The following is a 13,468-nucleotide window of genomic DNA, read 5'->3' on the forward strand; positions in this document are numbered from 1 at the left end:
GTTGTTAATATTTCTTGTGGAACTAAATTCTGTATAAAACATTTAACAGTGTCATTTCATGAGATTATTTATAAGGGCGTGTTTAGGGGCAGACTTAGGGGCGGGATAGGGTAGAGGTTGGGTGGGGTAACTAGTGCCGATTAACTTTTAGGCCTGGCTAGTGACTCAGGACATGCCATTTTGAGCCCTGGGGTAGTAGGTATGAGGATTGGACACGCTGCTATCAGGGGTCCATGGAGAATCCTCTGTAAGTTTCAAATTCACAGTTCCTGACAAATTATTGTCTGAATCGGCCTTGGTGAATTTGAAGGGCCCATAAGGGGGTTTTTAAATATGCTGACGTCCTCATAAAAGGGAGGGTCAGAAAACAGCCATAGTGTCAGTGTATTGAAGCTTCTGCAGGAAAGGGCTAGGGAAAGCTGACCAACGGCATAGGGAGAGCTTAGAGTCAGTTAGGACTTTAAAAGAGAAGTATGAGCTTTTTTTTTTGAATCATACCTACCTAGGTGGATGCAGCATTGGACCCCCTCCGGCACTAACACTGAGAACCGAGCGACCAAACACCACTGATCACTCGGTTCTCAGAGCTCCCTATTAAAAGCCAGCAGCTGCAGTATGTGTAGCTGCTGGCTTTTAATTTTTATTTTTTTTGGGCATAACACTGCTTTAAGTGTAAGACTAAAAAGAGAACCACCAGGGACCTCACTTAGTGTTATCTCAAGAAGTGGTGAGGCTATAACCTAGCAGTAACACCATTAGCCAACCTACCTCCAACTCACCGGAAATTGAGTAGGTGTGGTCCCAATAACTCAGACACATTAACTAAAAAAAACAGGGCTAAAGGCAGCCCAGGAAGTTATAGATGGGACCAATCCACACACATTACAACCTGATTGTACAATCTTCTCTAGGTTAACAACCATCTAATGTGAGGTCCTGATTATACGCCACTGCACTAGATTAGATGAAACTTACCAGAAAAGCTGTCTTCATCCATTGGGATCAAGTTACGGGCTTGGTAGAGGTAACAACGCAGATGGTAGCGGTTTCCATCTATGATAAAAAAAAGAGGTCTTCATGAATAATGCTTAGCAGTCACTTGGTTACATTTTACTTCGACAAGATACAGTCAATAGGATGAAAAACAGGATTTTCATACTTACTGTAAAATTTTGTTTCTCGATGTTGATTGCACTGCTTGCCAACCGCACACTATAGTTTTACTGGTACAAAGTGAGTCAGCTGCGCAGAATCACATACATATATGTGATTCTGCTATTCCGGTTAGGGGGGCGGCTGCACAGTCATTGGCTCCCTTACATGCCGATCAGAGGGTTCTAGCCAATGGTTTCTGGCCGATACCTGCCGACCATTGAGCGGAAGACAGGAAAGAGACCCGTGTAGGTAAACAACACAGAGCTCTCTCCTGACAGTGGGGATGTGGAGGGAGTTAGAACCATCACACAGTAAACACATAAACACTAGCTAGGCAACAGTTAACCATTTGATTGCACCAGATCTTAATCACTTTCCAGCCAGTGTCATTAGGACAGTGACAGTGTATAGTATTAGCACTGATGACTGTATTAATGTCATTTGAGATGTCAGTGGCAGTTCCCCCCTCACAGTTCCGCTATAAGTCACTGATCGCCACCATTACAAGTATTAAAAAAATAAATAAATTCATACATATATATTTATATATATATATATATATATATATATATATATTTACAGTATCTCCCAAAAGTGAGTACACCCCTCACATTTTTGTAAATATTTGATTTTATCTGTTCATGTGACAACACTGAAGAAATGACACTTTGTTACAATGTAAAGTAGTGAGTATACAGCTTGTATAACAGTGTCAATTTGCTTCCCCCTCAAAATAACTCAACACACAGACATTAATGTGTAAACCACTGGCAACAAACGTGAGTACACCCCTAAGTGAAAATGTCCAAATTGGGCCCAATTAGCTGTTTTCCCTCCCCGATGTCACGTGACTCGTTAGTGTTTCAAGGTGTCAGGTGTGAATAGGGAGCAGGTGTGTTAAATTTGGTGTTATCGCTCTCACTCTCTCATAATAGTCACTGGAAGTTCAACATGGCACCTCATGGCAAAGAACTCTCTGAGGATCTGAAAAAAAGAATTGTTGCTCTACATAAAGACGGCTTAGGTTATAAGAAGTTTGCCAAGACCCTGAAACTGAGCTGCAGCACGGTGGTCAAGACCATACAGCGGTTTAACAGGACAGGTTCCCCTCAGAACAGGCCTCGCCATGGTCGACCAAAGAAGTTGAGTGCAGGTGCTCAGCGCCATATCCCGAGGTTGCCTTTGGGAAATAGACTTGGTGGCTGGTCACTCGGGCCTCCCTGGGACAAGAGAGCCCAGGCATGACGCAGAAGGCGGCAGGAGGGGGGACATCCCCTCCCGCTGCTTGGGATGAGAGCCGAGCGGCTTCTTAGCCACATCGGTTGTTATCCCAAGAAAGCCAACTGTTGGCTCTAAAAAACGGTACCAGGGTGATGCCTGTAGCTGCAGGCATCACCCCGGTACAACCCCTTCAAGCCGAGGCCGCATATTTGCTTACGGTCAGCGTCAAGGGGTTAAAATGTCCACGGGCTGGGTGCACGTAAATTCATCACGTGCACTGACGGGCCGGACATTTCGCGGCGGCTGGCCGAGTGCGGCCCGCAGGTTGCCGACCCTGACCTAAGGCTTTGGTGTTCTTTTCTTGCCAAAGTTACAAACCAGCAAAGCATAATGGAAACTGACACTATTTATATGTTGTTTTACCTAAATTACGTTTTGTATGACTCTGGACCTATGTCATTTTCACTTAAACATTGTAACTATTTTTCAATTGTGTCCACTTTTAATTTTTCAATAAAATATATTGGAAATGTAAAAAAAAAAAAGATAAAACTGACGGGTTATAACCCTCCCTTACTCTGTCCAAAATATAAAAAAGTGTTGCCTTTAGTTCTACTTATTTATTCTGATACAACTGGGTTATACCATATACTGTATAATGGGACGGGTTCTATCTGACTTGCTGCAATTTCGAATACACACTGTGAGAAGCTCAGTGAGTCTGTTCAACATTTCAAGACTGAAGGGAAGGCTGGAGAGCAGATCTTAATAAGACAATATATAACTTAGTAGAGTAGTCTGGAAGAATGCGGTTTACTCACAATCAAAAATACAGGAAATTGTAGGTCTGTTCACTCCAAAACTCAAAGTGCAACTGTACTTCCCATCATCGCTTTTGTCGTCAGTGACTCCGCCCTGCAAAAATAATGAACAATACACATGGTTTTTTCAGAAGCGTCCAGCAGCAAAATGTACTTGTAGAACATAAAGGACAATGCAACTACTGAAATAAAAGCCCTCCCTATGGGCAGACAACACAAGATGCCTACTGTTACCTTTATTAGAAAAAGTGAGGCCCGGAGTAAAGGAGAGAAAAAACATGGACGGAGGGCCGGCATGACACGGGTTAAAGGAGTTTGGGTCTAGGAGGGGTTTCAGCCTAGTCTGATAGGAAATATAAGTTTTGGGCCTTACTTGATTGGTGTCTAGGCCAGGAATGGGTGGGGCTGCAGGGGGTTGTCAAGCTAGGGGTCTTAGGAGGTCTTCAGTCGAAGGGAAGCTGCGTTGGGGAAAACTTCTCACCCTTCCTCCCCTTTCTTGTTTCTGGATTGTGGTTCTGGGGGGTCCTCTCCCTCTTTTTTTAAGGAAGCTTTCTTGTTTTTGACGTGGTTCTCTATCATGGAACAAGCAGGGTACAAGGTCCTGGTAGCTGGAGGCTTAATTAAGTTGGGCACAGATACTTTCTTCTTTGATGCCTACTAGAACCTTGAGGTTCCAGTTAAACTGGGTTTGCAGGGGGTTGTCAAGCTAGGGGTCTTAGGAGGTCTTCAGTCAGAGGGAAGCTGCATTGGGGAAAACTTCCCACCCTCTTTCCCCTTTCTTGTTTCTGGATTTTGGTTCTGGGGGGTTCCCTTCCTCTTTTTTAAGAAAAAGTTCTTGTTTTTGATGTGGTTCTCTATCATGGAACAAGCGGGTTACAAAGTCCTGGTAGGTTAGTATGGAGCAAAAATATACTTGGTAGAGACCTGTCTGAGGTATGGCTCCCATTAGTTGGTATGTTGGTATCTGCGACTGGTTTTGTCTGAGTCGATGGAGTGGTGGCAGGAGGCCTAATTAAGTTGGACGCAGGTACTTTGTTCTTTGATGCCTACTAGGACCTTAAGGCTCCAGTTAAACTGGGTTTAACATGTTATTCATCTGTTATGTATACAATTTGTTAATACAAGGCTACTATGGCCATTTAACTCCAACTTGTGGCCATGTGGTTATTTATAAGAGGTGAAGGGAGGGAAGGTCAGAGCAGGATGGAGACAAATCATCTTTAATACCCTAGTCAAGCTTCTTCTGTGTCACTTTCTGATTTAGTTTCACTTTGTTACTGGATGCCTGACTTTTACAGACTTCAGGATTAGCCCTATCAGCTGATATCTCCTTGTCCAATGAGAGTGCTAATGTGAGAACTCATGTTATCTACCAACACCTAAGGATGGATAACCAGGGCTGGTTATCCTTGCACTGCAGGTGTTCCATTGATTTGTGCCCTACTTCGAAAAGTGGCCGCGCATGTGCAGAACGGAAGGGTACTCCAGTGGAGTTGCCGATCTGCTGGAGTGACGTCACCATAGCGCATGCGCACATCGCAGGAGTGTTTTTTCAATGGGCGATACCATTTCATGGGCACAATTGAAAGCTATGCAAAGATCGAGGGGCATAGTAGATGGCACATTGTGCCTCACTGTAAATCCGCAGCGCAACAGCGAGGCATAATATGACAAATACGGTGTCCCTCCGCTCTTTGCATAGCATTAAATTGTGCCAGAGAAATGGTATCTTCTGTCGAAAAAAGGCTCCTATGATGTTCAAATGCACTATGGGACTTCACTGCAGCTGATCGGCAACTCAGCTGGAGTGCCCTTTCGTTCTGCGCATGCGCGGGCACTTTTCGCCAGCGGGCACATATCGATAGAAAACCAGCCCTTGGGTACAGCTTCCTCTCCATCAAGCAAAACAATGAGTACTGCAGTAGTGACATCACTAAGTCTCACTCCATATCTGGTGAGAGTAGTAGTCAGAGGCAACAGTGTTGTAGATGTGACGCTGCAGATAAACATCTATGAGGTTGAAAGCGCAGTATTTTTTTCATGAGGAATTCAAACACAAAACTGCTTAGGCACAATTTCATTGGCCTTAACATGTAACCTAACCTAACAGATTTTAAAAAAGTATTGGGCATTGAGATGAATAGCTCAGACATCTCTGTAATCCATTGTAGAATATCAGAGAGATTCTGAATATGCATATGGAAATACATAAATAATGGGTGTAGGATTTAAATGATACTTTGGATAAACAAAGAACTGTCCCTCTGAATGATCGGGGAGAAATGATCAGATTACCCACATCAAAAAAATTATTACAACACAGCACAGGCTGATTGTTACTCACTAGTGCCCCCTCTAGGGCAAAGACAGCAGCTGCTCCAGTATTTTCCAGAGGCTCCATTCTACGTCTCCACCTCCGTCTGCGGAAGCTGTCAGTTTTCCGATACTTCAGGTGAAATCGCCATCCAAATAGAGAGGTGTATTCCCAGCCTTCACTCTCTGCCTCATCGGGCTTGTGCTGCAAGAGATAGGAGAGGAGTATTAAAAATTACAAATCCAGTGAACAATTTCATCAACGTGCTGTCCGTTTTCGTCCAATCTCTCCATAGCAACCAGCGGCACTCGACAAGCCCCTCCCCGCTCAGTGAGCAGAGAGGGACCTGTTATCCGCTGGCTCAGCGGAGATCAATGGAGAGATCTCCTGCTGAGCTGGCGGACAGAGGCGGACTCCGTGGCAGCGCATCCGCCACGTGGGAATGAAGCCTAAGACTCAGTATACTACAATCTACCCATATAGTTTCCCTTTCACAATAAATTGCAGAACATGGATGGAAACCAACCATGTAGGCATACCTCCCAACTTTTTGAGATGGGAATGAGGGACACCTATCAGCAAAAATATGCAGGCATAGGACACACCCCTTGCCACGCCCCTTGAAGGGGAATTGTACAAAAAAGCAACATTGGTTAAACCCACAAGTGCTTTTTTTACCACTACTATTCCTTTATTTTGGCTTTTGGAATTTACAAATGCAGCAATTTAGAAATCAGATGAAAGATTTAGTGCTGGAAAACCCTTTTTCATAGAGAAAAAGTGCATTTTATATACATCTATATAGATCAGACCAAAATGAGGGACAAATGAGAAGGATTGAGGGACATTGCTCCAAATCAGGGACAGTCCCTCGAAATCAAGGACAGTTGGGATCTATGTGTAGGAAACATAAATTGAAATTGATGGCAGAAACACATCTCAAAAAAGTTGGGATAGGGCCATGTTTATCACAGTGTAGCATCTTGTCTTCTTTTAACTGAACTCTGTAATCGTCTGGGAACTGAGGAGACCAGCTGCCGGAGTTTTGGAAGAAGAATGTTGTCCCATTCTTGCCTGATATAGGATTTTAACTCGTTAACAGTCCTGGATCTTCTTTGCCATATTTTTTGCTTCAATATACGCTAAATATTTGCAATTGATGAAAGGTCTGGACTGCAGGCAGGCCAGTTCAAGTAGAAGTAGGGCCAAAACTCTTTTGGCCCTACTTCTTCTGTGGGTCACAGAAGTGCACTTAGTTCTGAACTCTTGGCCATTTTCAGCCAACAGCAGGCTAAAATCATTGGATTTATGCTGCATCCATCTAGGTGATTATAATTATTTATATTTTTCAATTCCGAACTTATCTTTTAAGCATCCAGACTCTTCTAATATAAACCCATGCTGATGTCATAGATGTGTAGCATTGTTCAGCTGAACTTTGCAACAAGGTCTTCCCAAAAAAAAAGACATCATCCTGGATGGGAGCATTTGCTGCTCTAAAATCTGCATTAATGGTGCCTTTCCAGGTGTGCAGACTGCCCATTCCATACCCACTAATGCCCCCATACCATCAGAGATGCAGGCTTTTGAACTGAGCGCTAATATCAAGCCGGTAGGGCCCTTCCTCTTTAGTCTGGAGGACATGGTGCCCATGGTTGCTAAAAAGAATGTCAGATTTAGATTAGTCTGACCACTGAACAGTTTTCCACTCGGCAAAAGAAAATTTTAACTGATTTTTGGTCAAGAGAAGACAAAAGCATTTCTGGATCATGTTCAGATGATGTTGTGCCACACTTTTTTCCTGTATTCATGTTCAGATAAGGCTTCTTCTTTGCATGATAGAGCTTTAATTTGCATTTTTTTAAGTATTCCTGAGCCCATGCAGTAATGTCCATATCACAGAATCATGCTTTTTTAATGCAGTGCCGTCTGAGTTTCAGAAGATCACGGGCATCCAATATTGTGTTTCAGCCTTGTCCCTTGCATACAGAGATTTCTCCAGATTCTCAGAATCTTTAAATTATATTATGTACTGTAGATGATGTTCTATTTAAAGTCTTTGCAATTTTACATTGAGGAACATTATTCTAAAATTTTTAGACATAGCTTTTTACAGATTGATGAACCTCTGCCCATCATTACTTCTGAGACGCTCTAACTCTCTAAGCCCTTGTACACACGGTTGGACATTCCGACGGAAAATGTCCGATCGGACCGTGTTGTTAGATAATCCGTCCATGTGTGGGCTCCATCGGACTGTTTCCGTTGGAATATCCGACCGACAAAGTTTTAGAGCTGGGCTATAAAATTTTCCGACAACATGATCCGATCGGACTTTTTCCAACCATTTGTAGAGAATTCCGATTGGACAAAGTGCCACGCATGCTCAGGTCAAATTCCTAGACCAAAGCTATTGGCTACTAGCCTGAACGTTGTCCTGTTGTAACAAAATAACGTCATCACGTTACGAACAATCGGATTTTCCAACACATTTGTCCTACTGTATGTATGCAACACCAGTTTCAGACAAAATCCGTCGGATAAAATCTGACGGATTTTGTTGTCGGAATGTCCGACCGTGTGTACAAGGGCTAAGATGCCCTTTTTATACCCAATCATGTTACTGACCTTTTGTCAATTAACCTAATTAGTTGGAAAATCTTCTCTGTTAGTGCCACTTACTTTGCCAGCTTCTTGTTGCCCCATCCTGACTTTTGAGACTTGTTGCTGCCATTTATTTTAAAATGACCTTATTTCTTTCTTAAAATGGTACATTCTCTCAGCTTAACCACCCGGCCCCTAATCTACATGCAGGGCGCCAGATGCATGGATTTGAATGGGGATTAGAGCCTGGGGGGGGGGGGGGGGGTCTGTGTGGGCATTGTTTACCATCCCCCTCCCCAAAAAAATATACCACCAGCCACCACTGATAATATGTCTGTCTGAATTTGATACTCTACAACAGAGGTCTCCAAACTTTCTAAACAAAGGGCTAGTTAACTGCCCTTCAGGCTTAAGGGGGTCGGACTATCCAGTAGAAGTAAAAAGTGTCCTGGCATCAGTGGGAGTAAAAAATGCCACATAATTGGTTTAGTGGGAAGATTAGTGCCCCATTGTTGGTGTCATTGAGAAGAAAAGTGCCTGATCATTTGGTATTCAAGGAAGAATTGGGGCCCCATCATTGGTATCAGTAGGAGGAATAGTGCCCCATGGTTGGTATCAGTGGGAGGAATAGCAACCTCATCACTTGTGTCGGCGGGAGGAATGCTGTCCCATCACTGGTGTCAGTGGGAGGAATAGTGCTGCATCATTGGTGTCAGTGGATGGAGTGGTGCCCTGAGGGCTGAATAAAGGTGAGCAAAGTGCGGGCCGCAGTTTGGAGACCACTACTCTACAACATGTATTACAGATTATGATCAAATAATGCATGTACTGTATATATATATATATATGTAACTTAACAAAATATATTTTCTTTTTCATAAGATAATTGCACAACAATGATGCTGCAATTAATTGGGTCAATGTGTATCACAAAAAACCCTGTTTTATGTGAAAAAATAAAACTGTCTTTTATTTTTGTATTTAGTAGGAAATAGATAAAATCTCTGTCAGTTATTTTTGTCACTTGTGTTCCATTGGAGAGATTTTCCTTTAATTCCTGTCTTGTATAAACAACAAGGGATTTCTCCAAAGTAAGGATAGTCCCCTCTTAAAATAGAAGTATGGAATTTTTGAAAAAAATGAAATTATACTCACGTAGGTTGATGCAGTATCAGTCCAATGCTGCATCTGACTCATGATGGATCTAGGCTTAGAAATGAACGATCAAACACCGCTGATTGCTAAGCTCTCGGTCTTCATCCTTCAGAGAGCTGATGACTGTCAGTCATTGGCTCTCTGCTTTGCCCCTCCAGCGCTCACTGTACAGGGGGTGGGAGGGGCTGGCTCAGGCTGTCAGTGGCGCACTGAGAGGCTGAGCCAGCTGCCGGTCCAAGCATCTGGGTGGACTGTAAAGTCGAGATCTTGCCCAAGCCTGGACCGGCTCTGTGACGTCAGATGAAAGCGGGCTTTAGCATGCTGTCAGCAGAAAATGGGTCATCCATAGGAGAAGTATGGCCAAAAAAGCTTTGGCTATACTTCTTTAAGCTGGCCAGAGATGGATAGAATTTGAAACATAATTTCTTAAAAACAGACTTAGGAAAATTAATTCTAAAATTCTCAGAACATTCAAATTTCTTTTGAAAGATTTTGTTTGCTTTTAACATTTGATTTTGGAATGATTGGACTTTACCAAACGAAAACCACATGTGCTGTTAGCCCTTGTACACACGGTCGGACATTCCGACGGAAAATTTCCGATCGGACCGTGTTGTCGGATAATCCGACCGTGTGTGGGCTCCATCGGACTGGTTCCGTCGGAATATCCGACCGACAAAGTTTTAGAGCTGGGCTATAAAATTTTCCTACAACATGATCTGATCGGACTTTGTCCGATCATGTGTAGAGAATTCCGATCAGACAAAGTGCAGACAAAAATTCCTAGACCAAAGCTATTGGCTACTAGCCTGAACGTAGTCCCGTCGTAACTAAATAACGTCATCACGTTCCAAACGATGGGATTTTCCGATAACTTTGTCCGACCGTGTGTAGGCAACACCAGTTTCGGACAAAATCCGTCGGACAAAATCCGACAGGTTTTGTTGTCGGAATGTCCGACCGTGTGTACAAGGGCTTAGAAATTAGTTTGAGAATATTTCTTTCATCCTGCTCCTTCAAACATTCTTAGCCCTTGTACACACTGTCGGAGATTCCGACAACCAAATCCGTCTGAGTAATTCCGACGGATTAATTCCGGAAGAGGTCCGGAAGTGATGTTGCATACACACGGTCGGACTAAGTTGTCGGAAAATCCGATTGTACATAACGTGATGACGTTATTTCGTTACGACGAGACTACGTTCAGGCTAGTAGCCAATAGCTTTGGTCTAGGAATTTGATCTGAGCATGCGTGGCACTTTGTCCCTCGGAGTAGGCTACACGTGATCGGAGTATGTCCGATCGGAGCATTTTGTCGGAAAATTTTACCGGCAAGATGGAAAACTTGGTCCGTTGGATATTCCGATGGAAACAGTCCGATGCAGACCACACACAGTCGGAATATCCGACAAAACGGTCCGATAGGACACATTCCGTCGGAATCACCGACCGTGTGTACAAGGGCTAAGAACCTTTTTTTTTTCATTCTAAATTCTACCCTTCTATGGCCAGCTTTAGATAGCAGCACCAGGACACGCGTTTCCCTTCCAAAGATTACCGCTGTATTCCTTTTTCAGCAGGAACGCAACATTTTGGATTTTATCTTTACTTTCATGACCATTAATAGTGGTCACCAAACTCCCCATAGAGGAAACAGACAGCAATAAAAATCCTAATAAAGGTTCCACCTCCTCACTATTCTAAAGTGCAAAAAAAAAAGCTTTTGCATTGCTTTAATGATTTTCTTAGACCTACATAACTAGGAGAAAGGTTGAGATTTGTATCCTTTGCAGTCCACCTTTAAAGCGGAGGTCCACCCTAAAGTGGACCTTCCGCTCATCGGAACCCTCCCCCCCTCCAGCGCCACAATTGGCACCTTTCAGGGGGAGGGGGGTGCAGATACCTGTACAGTACAGGTATCTGCACCCACTTCCGGGATATCTCTCTGCGGAAAGGGGCGTAGATTACGCCCATTTCCGCAAGTGCCCGCCCCTTTCCGCAAGTGCCCCGCTGCCTGCTGGGAAACACACAGATCCCAGAGGCAGCGGGGACCGTCCTTATTGCGCAGCGCAACTTGCGCATGCGCAGTAGGGAACCGGGAAATGAAGCCGAAAGGCTCCATTTCCTGATTCTCATACCCAAGATGGCGGCGGCAGGACCCGAGAGACGATCTAGAGATCGGCTTCGGGTGCCGACATTGTGGGCGCGCTGGACAGGTATGTGTCACTATTTTAAAAGTCAGCAGCTGCAGTATTTGTAGCTGCTGGCTTTAAAAAAAAAAAAAAAAAACGGCGGACTCCCGCTTTAACATTATCATAGTATAGCTTAACAAGAGATGTTCCACCCACCTTCTTTAGTATCTCGATCTGCTTAGGATCTCTCCTGCGTAGCCTGAACCATCGCCTCCTGCGGCTCGTGTGATACATCTTCTCAGATGGCCCCCAGGATTTAGGTTTGCGGTCTGGCGGAATGGTTATACCGTATTCCCAGCCTGCAATGGTTAGGAGAACAGTGTCATCTCCATTACATGAGCCGAGAGCACATAATCCTAGGATGGCCATTGTAATTTTGTTTTTGGTTAAAACTTTAAAGTGGAAGTAAACTCCCCTATCGTTTTCAGCCAAGGAAGCTGCCATCTTTGCCTCTGTTTAATCTTCAACTGCTATGGTGCTGCACATGTGATTCGTTAGGACACCAGCCATTGGATGGTTTGATAGTTGGCTGTGAGCACAGCCAATGTGCAGTTAGCATTCCCGGCATGCCTTTTTTTTTTAACTGTTTAAATTGATGGGTTTACTTCCACTTTAATTATATTATCACCTATATCAATACTAGATCTAAAAATATTATAGCCAAAACTAAGTAGTTTAAGGCATGATAGGAAAACTTTGGTTAGCTGGGGCAAACTTGTTATAAATTGTAAAACTAGGTACTAAAATGCAAATACTTTATTCATGAATGGCTTTTTAAAGAGTCAGTCTACCAAACTGTGAAGTTTGAGTTATAAGGGAAACATTGTGAGCTGAGTAAGCCCTTCACTTCTTATATGTCTTCCTGCTATAATTCCTGACTCTACTCCTGTCCACCTTGGAGTTTTGAGTGTTTTCACGCACCTTTGTTCTGGCTTCTTGTGTTACATTTTCCATGATATAAAATAAATAAAAAACCCAGCAGGAATAGTGGAAGCCCCCCCCCCCCCCTCCCATAATGGGCACAGTAGGTGCTCAGACTCAGGAACTCGTCACAGAGATCTCACCAATAGAACCCCCAACAGATGAGAAGCTCATCAAACGCACCTGTTCAGCTCAGATCATGTGAGGGCCTTGGCATTCGGTCACGTGACCCACCATCAGTGGGAAGATTCTTGGAGTCTGGAAGGTTTTTTCTGTCTGTTTATGTTACCCTTCATACTCAGCTGCATTTATAGCACAGGTCAACATCTACATTGCATCTAATGCTTTACAAATGTCCACTGAATCTGCCGCTATGTGGTCAGGAACATCATTGGGTTCAGTTATTTTGGTGATATCCACCTGGCTAAGGTTAAAACAGAACCTAAATCTACATTCTCACCTTGTTCATCCACGGCTCGATTAATATCTGTAGACCATTCAACATCCTCCCATTTCCACCCCGGAGGACATTCAATCTCCTTTTTTGGGAGAACTTTCTCCCCATTCTGAAAAACATGTGAGAGTAATAATAGTGAAAATGATTTTTTAGTTACATATTTTTTTTTTTTATATAATTTTTTTTTAATACACTTTGACCTGAGCATTATAACCATTATAACATTGTAACATTGCACTACTCTGGGGAAGTGATTTTTACACATTATTATTGCTTATAGCAGTGAATTACATTGCTATAAGCAAGCATTTTACTGAATGAAACTGATTCATTTAGTTTGTTTTGTTGTGATTAGCTGTGATTGGTTAAAGCTAATCTCATGGTACAGATTGGCTGAGAATGGCCCTGACTGTACCATGTGATCACATTGACCAATCACAACTAGCAACACAATTGTAAACAATGGATGGCATGAAAGGAAGCGCTCCATTGTGAACAACTGTCATATGATACCGGCAGCAAGTCATTGGCTGTGTCCGTGTCGGGGCTGGCTTAGCCCTTCCTTCTCTGGGCTGGCTGCTCAGCTGTTGGCTAATTGCCAGCTCTCATCTCTCTCCACAGTTACCCA

General features: G+C 43.4%; 1 protein-coding gene across 7 annotated transcripts in view; it reads right to left on the bottom strand.

Annotated features, from left to right (window-relative positions):
• Positions 1 to 13,468, bottom strand: part of DYSF (dysferlin) — a 378,584-nt gene that overhangs the window by 91,766 nt on the left and 273,350 nt on the right. For all 7 annotated transcript variants that reach the window (XM_077478068.1, XM_077478062.1, XM_077478063.1 and 4 more), the window contains 5 exons: positions 12,844 to 12,949; positions 11,619 to 11,761; positions 5,542 to 5,715; positions 3,198 to 3,291; positions 976 to 1,053 (listed from right to left, as the gene is read on the bottom strand). In XM_077478068.1, coding sequence (XP_077334194.1) covers positions 976 to 1,053; positions 3,198 to 3,291; positions 5,542 to 5,715; positions 11,619 to 11,761; positions 12,844 to 12,949 — 595 coding nt within the window. The remainder of the gene's footprint in view (positions 1 to 975; positions 1,054 to 3,197; positions 3,292 to 5,541; positions 5,716 to 11,618; positions 11,762 to 12,843; positions 12,950 to 13,468) is intronic.

This window comes from Lithobates pipiens, unplaced genomic scaffold (assembly GCF_037356315.1).
Source record: "Lithobates pipiens isolate NorthernLeopardFrog02 unplaced genomic scaffold, aLitPip1_a1.2 Scaffold_13, whole genome shotgun sequence".
NCBI classification, from domain to species: domain Eukaryota; kingdom Metazoa; phylum Chordata; class Amphibia; order Anura; family Ranidae; genus Lithobates; species Lithobates pipiens.